General features: G+C 38.7%; 1 protein-coding gene and 1 non-coding gene across 2 annotated transcripts in view; both read left to right on the top strand.

Moving 5' to 3' along the window:
* Positions 1–18001, top strand: part of LOC115823663 (CD209 antigen-like) — a 32599-nt gene extending 14598 nt beyond the window's left edge. The window contains exons 3-6 of the mRNA XM_030787698.1: positions 15811–16204; positions 17381–17505; positions 17605–17711; positions 17854–18001. Coding sequence (XP_030643558.1) covers positions 15811–16204; positions 17381–17505; positions 17605–17711; positions 17854–18001 — 774 coding nt within the window. The remainder of the gene's footprint in view (positions 1–15810; positions 16205–17380; positions 17506–17604; positions 17712–17853) is intronic.
* trnas-aga (transfer RNA serine (anticodon AGA)) lies at positions 7513–7594 on the top strand. Its single transcript has one exon. It is a non-coding gene; the product is annotated as a tRNA-Ser (tRNA).
* Positions 18002–23269: the final 5268 nt, after the last annotated feature.

The following is a 23269-nucleotide window of genomic DNA, read 5'->3' as shown; positions in this document are numbered from 1 at the left end:
CCAAAACACACTAATGAGAACATATGATCACCCTATCATATTTATGTCAAAAGATCTTTCACGGTTTAATCTCGATTTTTTTTTTTTTTTTTTTTGTGAAACTTTGTGAAAGTTTTTTTTTGTGAAACGATATTTAAGTTCCACTCAACCTTAAAATAGGATATACACTCTGCTGAGCTATTAAAGGAACCCAGAAACCGTCTCTCTTCTACTTCCTCTTTCATTGCGGTTACTCCCATGTTGTAGCTTTAACAATATTATTATTTTATCAAAACACACATAATTACTTACTTCCTATTGCTGTTGCACACTCCTCTGTAAAATCAGTATTACTCTGTAAAACAGAATGGAGTTGCCCAAAAAAATTCTCCTCTCAGCAAGTGACACTTCAGTCATGTTATAGACTAACTACAGTGTGTCTGGAGCTGCTGTGTGCTCTCCTGCTGGCTGCCGTCATAGTGCTATGTATCAACAGACAGCAGTTACAAACCAGTTACAACAACCTGACAATAGAGACAGACCAGTTACAAACCAGTTACAACAACCTGACCATGGAGAGGGACTATATAGAGAATTGATATATAGCATTGTAATAGCCCTGAAGGACCAATTACAAACCAATCCAACTGTTCAGGACCAGCAGCGGCAGGAGGTAGTGGATGGCCTGAATCATGTGTCGAGTCAAAGGCTCTCCGTAGATGTAGTAGTAGATTTTGACTTTAAGCTAAATATGATATTGCAATATTATGTGGCATGGCCATTCAAAGTCTGCATTGAGACGACTGCTCAGAGAATATAATTTACCATGCTGTAACTGACTTCACTATGGGAGACGGCAGTGAAACTGTGTGAGGTTTGTTTAGATTTGTCTTGCAAAGACGTCAGAATGCATAAGTGCACACTATGCATGAGTGGACACTGACACCCTGTTGCCTGTCTGCCTGTGAAACACACACACACGCACGCACGTACACACATACAGGTGCACGTGCTTCTGCAGCTGTACTAAGTTTCAAATACACTGTCTGTGTCAGAATACACGCAGGCGTCCAGAGACTGTAGAGCTCTTAGACACTCATCAGTGCTCAAATAACTTCACTGTAACATCAGTATTAGTGAACAGAAGAGAAGGGAGTTGAATGAGAATATGCGTTTAAACTCTGGCCATTAACTCTGATACAAATAAGAGTGGGGAAACTTTGAAGATATGGCAAGCAAACTCAGGTCTGTTGTCAACTGATAGGACCACAGATCTAAGAAGAAACCAAGTTCCTCAGAATTCTCTCTCTCTCTCTCTCTCTCTCTCTCTCTCTCTCTCTCTCTCTCTCTCACACACACACACAAATACACACACACACAAACACACATGCACACACACACAGACACTAACACACACACACACACACACACACACACACACACACACACCTGTTGCTCCTTGCTGTTTATGATCACCAGGTCTGCTCCTCTCTCTGTCCAGTCATGTTTGCTCTCACTCCAGGTTTTCAGGTTTTCATCTCATTAGAGATGTGGGATTACCCATCTCTGAATTTTTTCCAACTTCATTGGTCTTGAACATTTTCTGGATGCGATAACCCTTTATGGCTACTTGTATGTACATATACACACACAAACATTTACTCGCACACTGCCTCTCTCTCACACAGAAAATGAGTGAGAAGTCCGCTCAGTGTTTTGTTTCCATTTGAAACATTCACCTCAATCAGAAAGCCTTTTCTCAATTAGTTAGTTAGTTATCCCCGTTAGTCCCTGTGGGACATATGGCTGCGATAAGCTTCCTCCATGTGTCACAGTCTTGTGCCTTGGATGATGCTTCACCTCATGACAGACAAATCTCCTCTAGCTCAGCCATCACTGTTCTCTGCCAGTGTAACGGACCTCTTCTCTTCCAAGAAACAGGAACAAACACGAGACTGGTTCTACATGTTTTTATTTTGGAAGGCAAATAAAAGAAAAAGAAATCTTCCAAAAACAACAACGTGCGATGACCGCAGACCCGCAGCATGAAGAATTCTTCTACCGGCAACAAGGCAACAATCAACAAACTCATATTTCTCTGGCTGCACAATCAGCAGAAACATGCAGGTAGATGTATTGTATTAAATACATGTCATATCATTCCAATTTTCCAAAGGCTCTGAGTCAGAGCGAATAGTAACACAATCCTCATCATGGACAGGGCCAGAATTACTGGATTCTGTTGATCTCCAATACCTGCAAAAGAAAAAAAAATCAATGTTCGGAAGAACAACAGGCTCAGAGAAAGAATAGCCATGAGGCTCATGACCAGAGTACCATCTATCAAGCCATTATTGAGAGACCAGAAAGCTAATTGTAATGGAGGCTGATAACATAGAAGATCACATTTTGGAGCATTACTTATGCATTACTATTTAATATAAATGTGTTTAATATTCTTTCTTAAGACAGATAATTAGATCATATAATTTGAGGATCATTGTTTTGAGTTTTCACAGTCATAATTTCATCAGTTACAGAATTTCTGCTTTCTGATTGGTTGATAATGTTTTCTGTAGAAGTGAGAATAGGGAAATGGGTTGATTTGTGTTGAAAAGCAATGAGGCTGAATTAAAAACGAGCCGCTAAAGAAATCCATCTGCATCCAGCATCTGACTTAAGGGAGAGTGATCCAACCACCTCAAAATAACTGCTAAGTTACTGAAAATTCTTTTCTAATTACTTTGCTCTAAAATCCAAAGTGTGAAATATTTCCAGCTGAAAAGTTACTCCATTTGATATTTCTGTAGCCAAAATGTTTAGCTTTATTGGCCTCTCCAACATCCGAGAAAATGCCCAACTTTCTGTTCTGTATATTCTTCTTGACAGTTGGACCTTGGGTTGATTTTTTCAGTACTCGATGTTTTGACTGTATCTATTAAGTGATGTTATTGTTTATTTTGAAAAAGATTCATTTCAGTCAATCCCTACCGTTGACCCAGTCAATAAAACCAACCTGATTCGGCCTGATGAAACAGATGACCTGTAGAAATGTGATCTTGACTATAATCATCTATATATACATGTGGCATGAAAATATGAAACATGATCATCTATTGAATAAGTAATATTGATTAGTTTTTTTTTACAACCAACATGAAAAAACAGATTAAATAGTCTTCAGTTTTACTGAATGACACATCAGCTAAAAAAAACCCACATTGTGTTTTCAGTGGTACTTTCCACATGCGCGTACTACTGTAAAATGAGATGGAGAGGAAGTTATCCATTGTAAAATGAAAGTGAAAATAAGACTCCACTCTTCCTGTTGAGAAACAACATATGTGACATGAAAATATGAAATATGATCATTTGTTAAGTACACAACCTTGCCTTCTGTTCCCAACCTTGCCTTCTGTTCCCAGAGTTTAATATACGAAGGTATCCTGTAGTGTCTTTAACTGCATGAAAAATGTCAGTGTCAAGGCTACAGTCACTTTCAGTCACTTACATTTTCTTTACAATCAACATGACAAAATAGCAGCTATACCCCACCTATTCATTGTTCCTTGTTTTACAGATCAATGGGCAAACTAAGATGAGATGCACAACAAATGATCCACTTTACAATGAAATCAAAATTGATGCTATATGTATATGTGTATATATATATATATATATATATATATATATATATATAATACAGTTGGAACCGCTTATAGTGATAGTCCGCTTACAATGTTCATTTTGGGTCTTTTTATAGATGACAACATATGAATAAAAAATTAAAACTTTGAATCCTTTTCTTTTTAAACTTTACTTTGATACGCCTGCTTTGTCTCGCGGTAACCCATCTGCTTCCAGATAGCCACTTGAGGCTGGTGCTGTGTACACAGAAATCATGACGGGAGAAAGAAAGTAATTTTCTCTCAGTGACAAACTCGTCGCAGCTTATGATGAACTGCCAAAAACGAGCCAACGAGATGCAGCAGCGATACTTAGTGTCCCTCAGAGTATCTTACGGATAAGTTTGATTTCAAACTCTGCAACCAGTTTGGTGTTGATAGCCTACAGTTTATTTTCAATTCATGCAATAAATATACAAATGTCAATTAGATAGTAATCTGCATGAAAAAATAAAGAAAAAGAAAATATAATCGGTTATAATGATCATCCGCTTATGGTGATAAATTTCATCCGGACAGATGTGTTCACTATAAGCGGTTTCCATTCTATACACACACACACACACACACATACATATATCTATCTATCTATCTATCTATCTATATATATATATGTGTGTGTGTGTATATATATATATATGTATGTATGTGTATATATATATGTATATATATGTTACAGTAAACTAACTGCAGTTGCTTCATAAGATCCATGTATATGTTGAACTGTAATCCCACTCAATGGTAACTATAGCCATGGGGGCACTAAAGCTTCACTCAATTCTTTTGTGAAACTTGTTTTTTCTGCTGTATTGTCAATGAATTTTCAATCAGCATGAACAGAATAGCTGTTTTTGTTTTGCTTAGTCTGGTAATATGTGAAACTATGTTGAGTTGTCAATGATTTAGGTTCAGTCATACCAGACCGGTTGCACCACCTCAGCCTTATTAAAAACTGTAACAATCTAAATGAAATACTTAAGCAGAAATCTCTGAAATGCTGTACTGATGCAGGACACATTTACTCAGATAGATATCACAGAAGTTTCCATTTGTATTTTGTTCAAAGTGTTACACAGGGTGTGAGCATAGACCTTAACTTAGTTCCACTGAGCTCACAGAGTTCCTTATCATTACAAGCTCCCCTAGTTTTCTGTTTTGGAATTACAGAAGGTGTAAACTGTGCCTGTATGATAAGAGTTACAGCCATAAGAGGGTGCTGTCTCCTTAGAATACAATTTACAATTTGGCATTTAGCAGATACCTTTAAACCAAAGCAACTTTCAATAAGTGTGTCGGTCAGGCTTAACTACCTCATAAGCAAAAGACTGCAGTAAGAATGCAAATTAATTATTCTCAGTACCACGCTCCTGTATATTCTGTGACGATAGGACAGAAAAACAATAAACGAGGCCTGCAACATAGAGACAAGGATAGTGCATTGGATATTTTCTTTTCTTTAAATACCATAACCTACGAAGAAAGGTTATGCAGTAGAGGACTAAGTAATGAAATCCTGTGAGAATTGCATAGGAGAATTTTGAAGAACAAAAACAGGTCAAACAAAGCACAAGAACGTATTGGGTCAAGAGGTTCATCAAATAATTGTTCCTGAGTTCTTGGTCCCCCTTTCTAGTTACTTCCCTTTCCAGAAAGCTATCTATTCCCCCCATCCCTTATTCTAAGCAAGCTGTTTAATTCTGTGTTATCAAGTGATGCTAACTAATTCTATGGCACCACAGATTTGTTTTGCAATGAACCCACAGTACTCCCAAACAGATCCATGGGTATAGCCCAAAAATAGAAGAAGAACCTTTTTTTTATGGAAAAGCTGTGCTACATGTCATTGCAAAGTTATCTGTAAAACCCACTGATCTGTCCTTGGGCTGAGGCATACATTTAATTAGATAAAGAAGGCCAAGTCAGTTTGTAAAGTTCAGAGTGCGTTTCCAGTGATTTTTTCAATCGAATTACCCTGCTTGTTTCTCCTGTGGTCGTTCAACCTCCACAGTACCAAGCAGAGTTTGAAGAGTCCACACAAGCCCTCCCCGACACTCCGTTGTGGATCTAAAGAAAGAAGCTGAGGATTCGTCTCAGATTCTGTAAATGCAAAGAGAACGCACTAACCAAATACACAAAGCAAATATGCAGACAGCTAACCAACCAAATACACAGAGAACTAACCAGTTAAGTACACAGAGTAAATACATGGAGAACAAAGGTTTGGCAAGTCATGCTATTTATTTTGATGGCATAATATGCAGAAATATCCACAAATGCAGGCCAGCATACAAAAATATCCCTACAGAAGGAATTACAATCAGTTAACTTATTTTAGAAATAGTCAGAGAAGGAAGAACCAAATTTCAGGACTGCATTTTGTGTTCTTAGTCTCTATGAGCAAGCTGGTAAATTTCTATGCATTTTTACAGAACCAAACAGAGCACAACCTTTTATGCGTGCAGAGAATTAACCTCCAATAGATAGCAGATTAGTCAATAGAAACAGACCAGTAAGTGAAAGTTCTGCTATTCAAAGACTACCTACAGTAGAGTATAGATTCATTTTATTGCTGAATCTTGTACTCAAGTCCTCAAGAACGAAACAGCACAAGACAACTATAAGTGTAATTTTTTTTCAAAACAATGGACTGAAAGTAAAAAATAAATAGCAGTAAGTGGGAGTCAAACTGAAATTACAAAATATACAAGTAAAAACAGGACATTATAAAACACAAGGAGAAAATGAGCCAGTTGGTTTTAAAAACAGTCACAGAGGGAAGTACAAAACTTGCTGTGTTTTCAGCCTCTAATGATTCACTGCTAAATTTCTGTGTGTTTTTATTGCTTTTGACAAAACCATACAGAACATAACCTTTATGCCAGTACACAATGAACAACGAATATCATACTAATGAGTGAAAGTCCTGTTACCCAAGGACTACTGACAACAGAGTATAGATTCATTTCATTGCTAAAAAGGATTTCAGTACTTCAGTACAAAAAGTCATAGTTGAGATCTGAGATGCAGCAGTGATAAGAAAAATTAAAATATGAAACTAGTGATTCAGTAAAATATTCTTTTTTCACAGATCCAATAATTCTCTCCAGAGCATGTCATGTCATTCCAGCTACTCAGAGGTTCTGAGTTAGAGAAAAGACCAGCACAGTCTTCATCACGGACAGGACCAGAATTATTGGGCTCTCCTTCCCTCCAGTATCTGAAGAGAGCAATGAGAATTTGTTGTAGAAGAGTTGACTCAAAGAGAATAACTGTAACACTCATGACCAGAGTAACATCCACTGATCTCTCACCCAGTGGTCAGTGCTGTGCCATCCACCCATTTCCACACATCCTCTGCCACATGATCAGTCAGACCAATCCAAGCATAAATACTGCCCCTGATTTTAACTTGTGAACTGGTGAATTCCTGTCAGTTTGGAGCAAAGTTGGTACAAAGATGATGATGCAATTGCAGACCATCTTCCCAAGTCCCCAAAATACACACAAACACACACACACACACACACACACACACACACACGTACCTGTTCCTCTGTACTGTTAATAATCAAAAGATCTGCTCCTCTGTCTCTGCAGTATTGTCTGCTCTCATTCCAGGGCTTTTTCTCCTTGGAGATGTAGTAAACGCTTGAGCTGAAGTATATCCATCCCTCCTTAAAGTGCTTTTCTGCTCACATATAACCCAAAAAAACAAATTCTTACAGGATCTGATAAATATACAAGATTATATTTTCAAACACCATTCATGCATTATAATTTAATGTATTAGGTTTTATATTTATTTCTCAATGCACATAATTTGATAATACAATTGGAGCAATTACAGGTTGTTGTGGCCGAGTGGTTAAGGCGATGGACTAGAAATCCATTGGGGTCTCCCCGCGCAGGTTCGAATCCTGCCGACAACGCGCTTTTGTGGGCCAGTGTGGCCTAAAGGTTAGAGAGCCGGGCTCGTGACTGGAGGGTTGCCGGTTTGATTCCCAGGCACTTAACCCTAATGCTCCCCGGGAGCAAAGGAACGCTGCCCACTGCTCCTGTGTCTGTTGTGTGTGTTCACTACTGGTGTGTTGGATGGGTTAAATGTAGAGACAAATTCACCGCCCACAGTGTGTTTGTGCAGTCTCGGAGATTTACACTTTACATTAGTTTCCAGAGAGCAGGACGCAGGTGCGGAGTAGGAGTGTGTTTAATTGATGAATGCAAAAATACACAGGTGAATCGGAGATAACAAGGTGATTACAGGCGAATGGGATGATGAGATGACAGGCTAATGATTAGTAGACCGAAAACGCAGATCGCTGAAGGGCGGGAGTCAGTGTGGAAGGAGACGAGGTCGTCACAAGGTTACAATTTTCTTAGAGGTGTTGTGTTCTCTGACTAGTTTCTAATGATTTCTGTGGAAGTGAGGACAGGGAAAGGGGCTAATTTGTGTTGCAAAAATCAGTGAGGCTGTATTATAAGAGAGATGCTAAAGAAATCCATCTGCATGCAGTGTCTGACTAAAAGGAGAGATACTCTCAAATCCAGGTGTACAACATTTCCAGTTGAAGAGTTACTCCATTTGATATTTCTGTAGCCAACAAAGCTAGCTTTATAATTAAAAGTCACTGATCCTTTCTACAGATCTAGGGGCAAACTAATTGAAAATGAGATGGACAACAAATAATCCACTTTTCAATGGAAACCAAATTGAGACTGTAAATCTACTCACCCAGTTGAGGAACAGTTAACTGGAGTCCATTTCTCTCTCTCTGTAACTGGTCCCTCTCTTCAGTCAGGTTGCTGTACTTGGTTTGCAGATTGTGTATCTCATCAATCAATTTGTGGAAGATGGTTTGTAGATTGTCTTTGTCTTCTGTTATGTTGTTACAGGTTAGCCCTTGGTCCATATCACCTTGAGAGATAACTGAGACGAAATATCACTTTTGTGAAGCGGTAAAATAAAAATGAAACACTCTAACATCTCGATTTCAATAGAGATCTGATCTACTATCTGTATTAGCATATCTGTCTGAATATAATCTAATAATGTCATAAATTTCATAGTGCTATATAATCTGTTACATGTGTCAATGCTCAGGGAAATCTCTTTTTCATTATCACAGATTCAAAACAGCATTGACTCACAGTGAAGACGCAGGGCAACATTGAGAGTTGCTTGGAGAATACACAACACTCCAAGGCAGCCAACAGTTAGTCTGCAGACGTGAAATCCTTCAAAACACACACACACACACACACACACACACACACACATTAAATGAAATTGTAGTTTTCAGCTGTGACAGTTCTATCAAGTGGCAGACATTATTGCACTTCCCTTCAAAATTCATTTCATTAAATTAAAAATGCTGTTCATTATCCATTTTCAAAAGACAGCTGTTTTTGTCATTACTTGTTCAACCCTGTCTTCCCCAAACATTTAAAATTGTCCTATGGTTCAAAAGCCACAGAGATAAGAAAAAAGGCACGCGTTCATGCAAATATGAGCAACATGTCACCATAAAGGGACGTAACGAGACAGAACAGGATCTTACACAGAGATCAAATCACACTGTCATGTGGACACAGACCATATGCGTTGACTACATCTAAAAAATGTCATCTTTTTTATCACCCATTGAATTTCATCATGAAAGTGTCTTTGCTTTTATAGCTTTCCATCGTACTGTCTTTCTAGTGGAAAAACGACTGCGGAGTGTAGCTTGCACACTGTCATTATAAAGACATATGACGATTAAAGGATGTTTTCACAGGCTGATTCACACCTCAGTATATAACAGGGTGTCTGTGCTACTTCAGCATTCTCGACATCTTTGACATATTTGGTAAGTGAGAGCAAAAAAAGAGGGCACTACAAGAACCATGACAACCATACAAAACTGAGCAGTTCGCCAAAATTCTCTGGTACCGACTTTCTCCTTCTCTCTGTTGTTGTTTATTTATTATAATTTCACTTAGTTTTACTTCTGTTCACGATGCATTAAAAAGTATCATGCTGAGATCAATATTGATGTTATTAGTCCAGCAAACTGCATTAATCTCGTAGATTAATCTTGCTGTGGCTACCCTACTGTGCTTCATAATTTATTTGCATATATACATGTGCATGTTTTCTTACCTGTCTGTTGGGTCTCTCCTAGATGTTTGTGTAAAGTTTTGTCCTGATCCTCAGTATCCTGATCATTAGTGGTGTTATAAATGTTCTTACCCATAGTCATCTCTGTCGTGCAGTCGACTGCTTAAACTGTGAAAACATCAACCGTCTCTTCAGTTTAAGCACTGAGTTTAACTTCCTGGTGAACTTCAGAGATATTTCGAGATGTGTTCAAGAAAGCCAAGCTTAACTTCTCATTTGAAGAACAGGACAGATGAGTCTGATGTACGTACTAAAACTACTCGTATGATTTACACACTAAAACTAATCACATGATAACCAGATCTCAATGCACAACCTAAGCCAAACATCCAGCAGTTTTCATCTGGTCAAATATGCAGTCTGTGTCCACTAATTCACGAAGCCTCAACAGCAGTAAGACACAACACGGGATGATGCTCTAGTAAAACTACAAATGATCAAGTTCTGCTTAAAGAGCAAACTGATTCTGAAGTCACAGTGAGGACACAAATAGCATATAGAGGAACCTGTGTGTGTGAAAGAGGATGTACTTAAAACATTGAGCTATCCTTAGTCTCCCAGTTTTGTATATGAACTATAGGACTGATGTGTCTGACTCAAAAGGTGAAACTAAGTGATGAACCAATGTCTGAATGGGCACTGAAACAGTCTGTCCGGTGTGAATGCAGATTAGCGGACTGAGACAGAGGGTAAAGAACTGATCTAGGATCAGGGGTAAATTCTGTTATCTCCTGCATAGTGCAGAGAGCTGCACAGTGCACTTTTCACACCAGCCAACCACGGCATCTGTATCTGTTCCTCCTCAGGCGAAAAAAACTTTTAACGGCCACGAAGGAGGAGATGAATAAACATCTGCAAAAGTAGCGTGCTTACACATAACACCCTGCCCAAACACACACACACACCCTTTAAATAAATTTCTTCTCCTTTCTTACCAGGGAGTTTTTTTTTATATTTATATATTTTTTTTATATACTTTATTAATCCCTGTGGGAAATTCAACCTCTGCATTTAACCCACCCGAGTAGTGAACACACACACACACACACATACACACACTGAGGCAGTGAGCACCCACACAGCCGCAGCACCCGGGGAGCAGTTGGGGGTTAGGTGCCTTGCTCAGCGACACTTCAGCTGTGGATATCGAGGCATTGTATGTTCACTCCCCCGACCCACATTTTTCCTGCCAGTCCGAGGGATCAAACCGGCGACCACTCAGTCCCAAGCCGACTTCTCTAGTCTTCAGGCCATGACTGCACACACAAATGTATTTTTCTCCAAAAAAAAAGGAAGTACGAATGCAAGGAGACGCATATATGTGTGTGTGTGCATATACATTAAAAAAAACTTTAGTTCCCTTGTTAGGGCCGGTGAGGCAGAGAAGGTCAGGCACAGAGAGACAGAAAAAACCAGGCAGAAGTTCCAAAAACACAAGGCAAAAACACTATCCAGAAAACAGGCAGAGGTCAAAAAGGTAACATGAACGATGCAAACAAACACAGGAAACATGAGAGATGGCTAGATAATCTGGCAAACTAGTGGGGAAACAGACAGGGCTTAAATGCAGTGGCTGATGAGGTAAATGGCAGCAGGTGAGCGGAAACCAGGCAGGAAACAGTGTAAAACATGGACCGGAGCAACATGGAACAGACAGACAAGACATGCATGACAGGACACAAGGAAAACATGGACTAGGATCTGGAAGAACAGGGCTGGACCGTGACATCTCTTGAGTCTGCTTGCTTATTTTACACAACTAATGCACATGTATTACACGTTTATTTGGTAGTGATTCTGTAACTTTCCCGTGTTAAAAAAGGGTCTTGTCTAAGTGTCTCCTCCCCCCTCTGATTCCACCGGCCATCTTTCAGTGTTGCCAGCCTACTGATCACTGGGCTGATCATCCTGTCATTTAGCTGTTGTTTGCCCCTGTTTGTTCTGTTTCTCTTAGTCTGCCCTACCTTGCACTAATTTACTCTTGTCCTTTTGCTTTGTATGAATAAGGCCTCCTTTTCAAAGTTTTCTATGAGAAGTCTTAGAGACCAAGCTTTGTATGTCTGAGTTCTCAACACCAGTTGTAAGTCTGTGTACCTGTTGGTTTATCTTGGTTTTCTGTATCTAGTCCTATATGCTGTTACACTGATCTTCAATAAACAACCTGAACTGCACGTGCATCCAGCCTCTTCTGAAACTGGTGACACTAAACAACTTTCAGCACAAATTCATTAGAATGTATATTGCATGTAATGTATACTGCAGAAATAATTACACCACACACAGAAATCACAAATTCAACTCAATGATTTTAGACACAGTAAATTCATCAATAGCCTGAGAACAAGTGTCACCAAGTGACTTATGAATGAGTGTCACCAAATGACTTATGAATGAGTGTAACTAAATGACTTATGAATGAGTGTAACTAAATGACTTATGAATGAGTGTAACTAAATGATGTATGAACAAGTTTAACCAAATGACTTATGAACAAGTGTCACCAAATGACTTATGAATGAGTGTAACTAAATGACTTATGAATGAGTGTAACTAAATGATGTATGAACAAGTTTAACCAAATGACTTATGAACAAGTTTAACCAAATGACTTATGAATGAGTGTAACTAAATGACTTATGAATGAGTGTAACTAAATGATGTATGAACAGAGTTCATCGTTGATGTGCTGGTCCACCCTTTTCCTGGCCTCTTCTGCAACTGCACTGATTAAAAAGTGAAAATCATCAGTCAGACATTCATTTAGTTGTATATACCCTTCTGTTTCGTGCTGTATAGTGTGTGTTTGTGTAATTTCCTGAGAAAGACATGCCAGCTAAAACATACATACACACTCTCTTGCATGCTTGCTCACCCACATGCATACACACTCAAGACTGTTGCACAGCTGTAATTGACTTAGTATTAAATATTTGTTATTTAATGACTCTTTTAGCAGCTTTTTTTTATCACTTGTACTGTGACATTTTTGATCCAAATAATATGTTTTTGATTTTAAAATAAAATGTTCTTGACCTAGAGTTGAGTTTTTACAGTATATAGGTAGGGCTTTTGTTTGTATGTGCATGTAGCTTTGCTTTTGGACCTGGTTTACCCCAGTAAAAGAAGAAGTAACAGAGAGAGTGTTTCTCAATCTTATCAGAGCAGAACATCACATCACACTCACCTCAGGAAGTGACATCACCATCAATGAATTAAAAGTGGTTTAGGCAATCGTAATCAGTGAATTTCAGAATATAAAAACACTATTCACTTACATACTATCATTAGAGAGTGTGTGTACCATTAGGGATTGATATACAATAGCATAGAGATGCTGGATTCCCTCACTATTTAAGGTGAAAGGATTTTATTTCTTTCATTCTATATCAAATTTTCTACCGGTATTATTAAGCTAAAACTGTCACAAAGTAGGTTGTGTTACTGCTACTGGTTTATAGCACATACACACACACACACACACACACAACAACAACAACAACAACAGTAAACAGGCTCCATACTCCATTAAAACTCCATCCTGATCTTCCCCTTATCTCAAGATTTCAGTTCAGGTAAAATCATTTCTGGAAAATGGCTCCCTCTGCTGCCCATTATTCATATCACACTCATATGTTTTAAATTTAATCCTCAATTCGACAGTTCCACAACAAAGCACCAGGAGAAGGTTGACACACTGAAACCTAGGTGTGAGTGTGTGTGTCTGCCCTGAGATGGACTGGCAACCTGTCCAGGGTGTTTCCCCCGCCTTTTGCCCTATGAGCACTGGGATAGGCTCCACCACCCCCTACGACCCTAATCAGGATAAGAGGCTTAGATAATGAGTGAGTGAGTGAGTGAGTGAGTGAGTGAGGACCACGGTACTGTTTACCCCGGTTATGATCTATGAACCTCTTGGTCCAATAGCATCTACAACACTCCAATAACATTATCTACTTTGAGCCCATGTCATCTGTCACCTCAGCTTATTACCTCAGCTTGTTTATAAGAATATTAGGACACTCTCTTTTATTCAGTGAAATTTTATTCTTTCAGTGTTCTCAGTCCTCAGATTGCTCCTGTAGTTCCACAATTTAACACCAGGGGGAGACAGAAAACGGAAAACTTGCATCTGAACAGTGTGAAAGGAGTTAAGTCAGACAAAAAAAGTAACAATAAAGCTAAAAACAAAAACAACAACAACAACAAAAACATATTATAGAAATATATCACAAAGTGTGTTCTACAAGCGAGTCAGTCTGTAGTCTTCTAATTTAATAACCCTAACAGACAATGTGACACAAGATTTAGGAATTTCTAAGAGAAGAACTAAAAAGCGACAGAAGAGAATTTATGTTTCTCTGTCTCTTTGTGTTATTGTATGTTGATGTAAAACTAATGGTGAATGTTCTCTTCAACAGGGATATTTCAGTGAGAATTGTTCTAATATGCTGAGAATTCACTGAACTTGGCGGTAGAAGCGTTATGTTCTGATGCTTTTTGGAAGTCATGTGACTTCCTGAGATCTGAATAACCCGCTGACATTGTGGTGAAGATATAAATACCCTAAGATTTTCTAACCTCAGTGCAATGTCCATTTAAGGTCATTAATAGAGGTCATTATTGGCCATTTGGAATCTCTAAATGATTAAGACCTTCAATTGATTAAGTAATGTAGTGATATACATTAACAACAGTAATATACAGTAAAATTGCATTAGAACATTATGGGATGTAATTTTGCTAATATAATTTCTATTGTCTAGTCATATGATCATGATCACATGATTGTATATCTGTGGTCCAGCATTCTGAGGGAGGTCTAATTTAAGTCATCTACCAACCCAAAAGTCACACAGATAGTTGCAGGTTGTAGAGCACAGAGAAACTCATCAGAGCTGATTTATATTTCACTGTATCATCAGCATTAGGACAGAATGGAGTTGACTGAGAGAACATATGTCAGTACAGGTTTTGTAAAGGACAAAAGACCTGGTCCAGGTGAGAGTTGGAACTCTTATAAAGACAGAGACATGAATGTGGAAACCCTCTGGACTCCAGGGACAGCCATGTCCAGAAGATACCTGGACCTTCAGAACTCAGGTAATTGCTCTCTCTCTCTCTCTATCTCTCTTTCTGACACACACACACACACACACACATAGACACCAGACCTTCAGAACTCAGGTGATCGCTCTCTCACACACCCCTACATGCAGTTAGCAAAGCCAGACTCCAGGATAGGTTTAAGGGGGGTGATCTTAGTTAATCTGAGCTTTGACTACATAATCAAAACACACACACACTTGCATGTTTCTTTAAGCACATATGTACACACTGAAGTGTCTTCTGTCTTGATCTACGTATCTGAATATTTAATATTTCAGTAATTAAAGACAAGGTCAGGACAGTACCTTAACAATATTGCTGTAAAATAGACCTCTTTTGAAAACTCTCTCCCCTCCAGGCATCAGCAGTGCTGGAAACAGATGTTACAGACTGACTGTAGTGTGTCTGGGGCTGCTGTGTGTTCTCCTGCTCGGGCTGCTATGTGCTCTCCAGCTAAAGCTGTTTATCAACATACACCAGTTAGAAACCAGTTACAACAACCTGACATTACAGAAAGACCAGTTACAGACCACTAACAGCAAGCTGACATTACAGAGAGACCAGTTACAGAGCAGTTACAACAACCAGACATTACAGAAAGATGATCTACAAATGAAATATAATGTTCTAATATCCCAGTTGGACCAGTTACAAACCACTTACAACAGCCTGATTACAGAAAGAGAGCAGTTACAGACCAGTAACAGCAAGCTGACATTACAGAAAGATGATCTACAAATGAAATACAGTATTCTAATATCCCAGATGGACCAGTTAAATACCAGTTACAACAGCTTGATCATAGAAAGAGAGCAGTCACAGACCAGTTGCAACAACTTGACATTGCAGAAAGACCAGTTACAGACCAGTAACAGCAAGCTAACATTACAGAGAGACCAGTTACAGAGCAGTTACAACAACCTGATATTACAGAAAGATGATCTACAAACGAAATATAATGTTCTAATATCCCAGATGGACCAGTTACAGACCAGTTATAACAACTTGATATTACAGAAAGAGCAGTTACAGACCAGTTACAACAACTTGACATTGCAGAAAGACCAGTTACAGAGCAGTTACAACAACTTGACATTACAGAGAGACCAGTTACAGACCAGTTACAGCAACCTGGTGTTACATAGAGATGATCTACAAATGAAATATAATGTTTTAAAAACCCAGAAAGACCGGTTGCAAACCAGTCTGACTAATGAGAAACATCAGTTGCAAAAGGAGAAAGATGACCTGAATAAAGCACTGGGTGTCCTAGGTAAGTAAGTGAAATTATAATGTCCTGTAGTGTGAGCATTTACAGTCTGTGTTGGGACAATGACTCAATTTTACTAAGTTCCGAACGACATCATTGTCATGGGAGACTGCTGTAGAACTACACTGTGCTTACATACATCTTGCTGAGTGCTTCTGTCAATTTTTTATGGAATAAATACAAAACATTTCATTCACAACTGTTGAAGCTGGATAGACTTGATGTTTGTATTATATCTCTGTTGTAAAAACAAATAGTGAGAGAGAGAGCGAGAGAGACAGAAAGAGAGAGAGAGAGAGAGAGAGAGAGAGATTTTCAGCAGTGTATTAGTGACCAGGAGTGGACAGTAACGAAGTACATTTACATTTTTAAGTACATTTTTCTATACTTTACTTGAGTGTTATTTTTTTGGAAACTTATGACTTTTACTCCACTACATTTGAAATACTGTACTTTTCGCTCCACTACATTTATATGAAGGTTCTCGTTACTCGTTACTTTAACGCATAGCTCTGAAGTCAGCACACGAATTTTCTTTTCTAATATGCGATAGGCCATATTGTGTTCTTCACAGGGGAAAAAACAATCACAGTAAACTACCCCAATGCTGTCAGTCAAGTGCGTGCTGCATATTTTTAACAACTGAACTTGGTGGTTTTACTGATGGCTACTACAATAGAAGACAAAGATGATAAAGATAAAGGTTCCTTACCAGAGCAGCCATGGCCACAACATTATGACATGTTTATTCTTTTAAGGCCAGTCTGGGTTAACCTAGTGCCTGTTTAACTGAAGCTATACACTATCTTTTATAGAGGAAGGATTTGGTTCAACTGTGTTTCTATAGGCTTTGTAGCATATTCCACAAGCTTTTTATTCTACAGGTTCTGCAAGCAGTGCATTCAGTAGGTTGTTTCAGACTCATTAGGCTCTGTAAATGCATTGTTGCAACAATACAACAATGCGATGACATTAAAAAGAAAATGTACTTTTGAATACTTAAGTATTTTTAAAAGCAAGTACTCCAGTACTTTAACTCAAGTAAAAATTGAACTGAACAACTTGTACTTGTATTGGAGTAATATTTGACCAGAAGTATCTATACTTTGACTCAAGTAATGGAGTTGTTTACTTTGTCCACCTCTGTTAGTGATTTATGTCCTTCCTAAACCAAAACAGGATGGAAGTACTTCAGCTCCAGTCTGTACTACATCTCTACTGACACAAAGACCTGGAGAGAGAGCAGACAGGACTGCAGAGAGAGAGGAGCAGACCTGGTGATCATAAACAGTAAAGAGGAACAGGTGAGGTACAGGGAGAAAGAGGTGTGGGGAGGGGAGAGTGCACATCCAACTGTGAAAGTGATGGCAATAGTGTATTATAACTGTGTGTCATTTCAACAGGAGTTTGCCTTTAACCCGAGAAATAATGAGCAGTCTTGGATTGGCCTGACTGATGAAGAAACCGAGGATGTTTGGAAATGGGTGGACGGCACAGCACTGACCACTGGGTAAGAAGATCTCTGCATTTACCTCAGAACTGTCTGATCATGAGACATTTAGTCAATTTTTTTCTCTGTACTTTTCTCTGTATGTAATATATATGGCTGACTGTTATTCTGATAGAAATAGTGATTCTTTGTGTTGTTTCAGGTACTGGCTTAAGGGTCAGCCTGACAGTCAAATAGGAGATCAAGACTGTGTTGCTATTGACCATGAATCTGATCCTTTGGAGAGCTGGAGAGACCAAGGATGCCGGTGGAAGACCTACTACATCTGTGAGAGGACAATGGAGTCATAAAAATGATGATAACAAAGTCAGAAGAAGAAGAATGAACTCAGACACACAAACACACACACACAGTCATACAATAAGATTGTAAGGTTTGATTATTCTTGAGCTATTCATCATTTTAGCAAATTATTCTTCATTCTGCTTTAGATGTCTTTGAACTGTAAACCTCCGATGAGTGTCTAGGTGTTTCCTGAACATTAAAACTTCTCTTCAAACAAAAAAAAGAAAAAGAAAAAAAAGTAAAAGAACTACTTTGTGTCCTGTTGGCGAATAGCATTGTTACCCTTGAATCCCTGTTCTGTTTTTGCTCTAGGGGTTCTCATTCGGTGGTTGTAATGCATTTTCAGGCACTGAGGGTTGTTTCAGTTCTTCAAATAAACAAAGAACATGCTCTCTCTCTCTCTTTCTCTCTCTCTCTCTCACACACACACACACACACACACTCAGATAACAAAACAGTGTTCACATTTACTTTCTTGCTTTCACCCTCTCACATACATGTGCATTAGCATATTTTGGATACAGAAATAGACCAGCTACAAACCGCTTTGACTAACAAGTCAGAGTTAGAGCTCCAGAGAAAATGTCTTAAATTGAGTGAGTAAATATTTTATTGTGGATTTATCTGGAGTTCAAGTTCAAGTTTATTTAAAGCCCAATATCACTGTTCACAGTCTCAGAGGGCTTTACATGGCCACAGGTTTACAACAAACAAAGCAGGGCGGCACCCCCTGACTTAATCCTCACAGCGGGCAAGAAAAAACGTCATAAAAAACACATGAAAGGAAAGCAGCCACCCACATTCAAACAAGACACTCAGGCTCGAACAAATGAGACACAAACATGCAGAAGATGAGGGGGGAAAAGGAGAGCATCAGTGGGCTATCAGCTCTTAACAAAATAAATAAAGAGTATAGTGTATAGATGCATCAATGTGGCACTGCTAGTGGCTGTGGAGGGCGCATGAGGAGCAGGCCCAGGGACAGCAGGGCATGGAGACAGAGTCAGGTGGCTGACCAAAGGATGGAGCCACATCCATGCAGCAAGGCACAGACATCAACCGCTCACACAAACAGATGAGAACAGGTTAGTAACAGAAAGCGACACGGTCGAGACAAAAAGCAGAGATGAGGGAGAAGGAGAGAAAAATGTGAGAGGCATCTAAGCCGACAGAAACTAAACTAAACTGTGCCAGGAGAGACTACAGCAGAGACTGAGCCTCCCTCAATGGTCAGTTCGAAATTATATTATCCACAAGTTAGAGAGAACAAATCAGGTTAAGTTTGGTTTTAAAGGTATCAAGTTTGCCTCTCTGATTTCTTTAGGCAGGCTATGCCAGAGAAAGGGGGAGCAGTAGGCAAAGGCGCAGTGGCCAACGGACTTCTTTTTAACTCTTGGAGCAACTAATAAGGTCAGATAGGTAGGCCAGCATAAGCCCATGGAGAATTTTAAATGTCAAGTGGAGGACTTTAAAATCAGCCCTGGCATGAATTGGGAGCCAATGAAGGGAAGCCAGAACAGGAGTAATATGGTCAAACTTCCTTGTTCTGGTCAAGATTCTGGCAACAGCATTCTGGACTAGCTGAAGACTCCTGCTATTAGAAGTAGGCAGACCAGAGTACAGAACATTGCAGTAGTCAAGAAGCTCCACACTAGAAGCTAGTCAAACACCTGTCCTTATGTAAAGAGTGAGAGAATATTCTGTCATATGCAGTATGGGATAATCATATTTTCCATTTGCTTCCGATTCTTTATTTTTTTTTAATCTTTTTAAAATTATTTATTTATTCATTTTTCTGAATGGAGTGGCAAAACTCATGAACTGGTGACTGCTTCTGTTAGTTTTAAACTCAAGTATTGCAAAAATCAGGCTCTGGGAAAGAACATGTTCATTTTGAAAGAGGAAGAGAGATCTTAATAAGTTTGCAGAAAAAGATTGTTGTGTAAGGCATTTAATAGGTTCAAAGGTGTTCTACTGGTCAGATTTAAGTTTTGACTGTACAGTGGTACAGACCGAAGAGATTTAGAGAACATTCCAGAAGCATGTACTTAACTGTTTACACTTTGTACTGCGTAGCTTTACAAATAACGGAGAGAACTTATTTTTCACACTAGCTATGACTGATGGCTTATCTTTAATCGAACAATTCTTCCCACTTTTTTTGCCCTCATTGCTACACACATGTAACTAATACATTAGATTAGGCCTGAATACTTTGTCCGTGAAGGGGAAACTAAGTTCAGTGTTGGCTGTGTCATTGCACAGAATGGTTTAGCAGTTCTTTGATGTCTTCCAAGTTCACAAGATGGATTCAACAGATTAGCTGACAAATATGTCAAGCAAGGATAGAGATTCTTCAGTTCCAGTCTGTAATATATCTCTACAGAGAGGAGTAGTTACGCTAAGGGATTTCCATTTGATGTTATCACTGTGTGTCAGTTCAAAAGCAGTTTGCCATCAGTCTGAGAAGAGGTGATGATACTTGGATTGGTCTGACTGATGATGTCACAGAGGAGGTGTGGAAATGGGTAGACGGCACAGCGCTGACCCCTGGGTAAAAAGATCTCTGTATCTAACAAAATCATTTGCCAAATGCTTAAATACAAATGTAATTTACAAAACAGAATACATTTACAATAATTTGCTGCAAGCAGCATTGAGGGGGCCAAGCATGCTAAAGTAATTGCTGAATTGTTGTCCAGACCTCAGGATAAGAAAATGCCTGAATTCAAGTAATAATCATGATTTTAGACCAAATATATCAAGAGTAATGACCAAATACCATGTTTTTCCTTATTATAACGTCCCCAAGTGGAAAAATTGGGCAATTTTTCTGGACCACTTTAGGCAAGGTCTTGAGTTAGTCCACTACATTTTGAGTCAATACATCGAATAGTTGATGAAGTATGGGCTCACTTCCCTCTTAGCGACTTTGCTGTCAATTTTGACGGACAAGCGCTTGGAAAAATCAAAATCCATCAGATAACTTTTGTGAGGCTTGATCTGTGACAGGTTTGGTGCAGATTGCTCCATCTTTGTGGTCTGTGAAGAATTCTTCAACATTTCGGTAAAATCCAATATGGTGACCGCATCAAATAGTTAGACATGAAAAGTTGCCATGGGTCGGTCTTGGGATGCCCCACGGTATCACATATATATGAATCAGTTGTTAAGGCGAGCACATCAACAGTTATCAGCCAAAACACATTTTTGCTTATTTTTCCTGGACTCCCTTTGGATGGAGTCTTGAATCAGGCCACCAAGTTTGGCGTCAGTACATCAAAGCGTTGCCGAAATATGAGCTCGCTTCCATTTGGTGATTTCTCCACCAATTTTGATTGGCTGTGAGAGATGAATGCTTTTGAAAATCAAAAGTCCACCTGATTGATTTTGTAAAGCTTGGTCTGAACATCACCTCTGCTAAATTTGGTGAAGATTTGACAAAGTTTGTCTGAGGGGTAGCAAAAAATCACTTTTTGATAAAATCCAATATGGCAGAAAATGATGTCATGGATACGTTGAACTCGGCTTCATCCAAGGAATCCAACGGCGCCTTATTTCTGAAAATCCGGTAGATGGTTCAAAAGTCACATGCATAAATGTACTAGAGGTTTTTTTGGTATATAGGTAGGGCTTTTGTTTGTATGTACATGTAGCTTTGCTTTTGGACTTGGTTTACCCCAGTAAAAGAAGAAGTGACAGAGAGAGTGTTTCTCAATCTTATCAGAGCAGAACATCACATCACACTCACCTCAGGAAGTGACATCACCATCAATGAATTAAAAGTGGTTTAGGCAATCATGATCAGTGAATTTCAGAATATAAAAACACTATTCACTTACATACTATCATTAGAGAGTGTGTGTACCATTAGGGATTGATATACAATAACACAGAGATGCTGGATTCTCTCATTTTTTAAGGTGAAGGGATTTTATTTCCTTCATTTTATATCAAATTTTCTAAGGGTATTATTAAGCTAAAACAAGTTCAATGTGTTACTGCTATTGGTTTATAGAACATTCACATAAAAAGTTCAGCGACACTGACAGAATATAACCATAATGATCTGAAATTAATGAGTGTATGCTGTTGTTAAAGACACTGTTTTCCCTCAGGGATATGTTTTAGAAAAGTGCTGAATGGTGGCAAGCAAAAGCACAGATTGAGACAAAAGCTTATTCCATGTCTCATGATCAAGGCTGACTGAGATCTTTTAACCAGTGGTCGGTGTTTTTTCTCCGTCCACCCATTTCCACACCCCCCTGTGACATCATCAGTCAGAGCAATAAGAGAAGAGTGGCACCGCACGGGCCGCTGCATGTTTCTGTTTCCGCTTACTGAAACAGAAACAGTCAGGGGAAAGAGAGAGGGTGCCCCCTCTAGCTTTTTTTTTTACTCTGTGTAAGCATTCTATTATGTTATTATAAATTATATATCTTAATGAATAATGTTATATTCATTATTGTGCACTGTGCTATTGTGCACTGATCATATAATGCACATATCATATTTGGACTGAAACATTTGGATTAGATAAGCCTCCAGTAAATGAATGTGTGGTTGTTGACAGACACACACACACACATTCTCAGATAACAAAAAAGTGTTCATGTTTAGTTTCTTGCTTTCACCCTCTCACATACATGTACATTAGCATATTTTGGATAAGACAAAATGACAATATTAAAAGATTAACACCCCATCCATGTGACTGTTAAAATATACATAAAGATGGATTCAAATTTACTTATGTTAAAAAATCATTCTCATTCTCACTTCAGTGAACAAATCTTACAGACTGGCTGCAGTGTGTCTGGGGCAAATTTCCCCAGTTAACAAAGCATGTGATTACCTTCATTGTGGATGTTCGTACTCATATCCAACTGCGGGACATCCCATTGACTCCCACTATTCTGTAACTAAAGAATACTAACCTATCCCTAACCCTAACCCTATCTTTAACCTTAACCAAAGAAATGTTTTCACACTTTTTGTTTTATCAGTAACAACAACATATTTTGGAAAAACATTTTTCTCCTAACGGGGAACAGCATTTTGGGTCCCCACCAGGCAGTGTTCTGATTATGCTATCTTACTGAAGTAACATTATCTGCATTGAACCCATGTCATCTGTCACCTCAACTTATTACCTCAGCATATTAGGACACCCTCTTTTATTTTGTGAAATTTTATTCTTTCAATGTTCTCAGTCCTCAGATTGCTCCTGTAGTTCCACAATTTAACACCAGGAGGTGTTTGCAACACAGAAA

This window comes from Chanos chanos, chromosome 11 (assembly GCF_902362185.1).
Source record: "Chanos chanos chromosome 11, fChaCha1.1, whole genome shotgun sequence".
Lineage (NCBI taxonomy): Eukaryota > Metazoa > Chordata > Actinopteri > Gonorynchiformes > Chanidae > Chanos > Chanos chanos.
The sequence above is the reverse complement of the archived record's forward strand: the minus strand, read 5'-3'. Positions and strand labels throughout refer to the sequence as shown.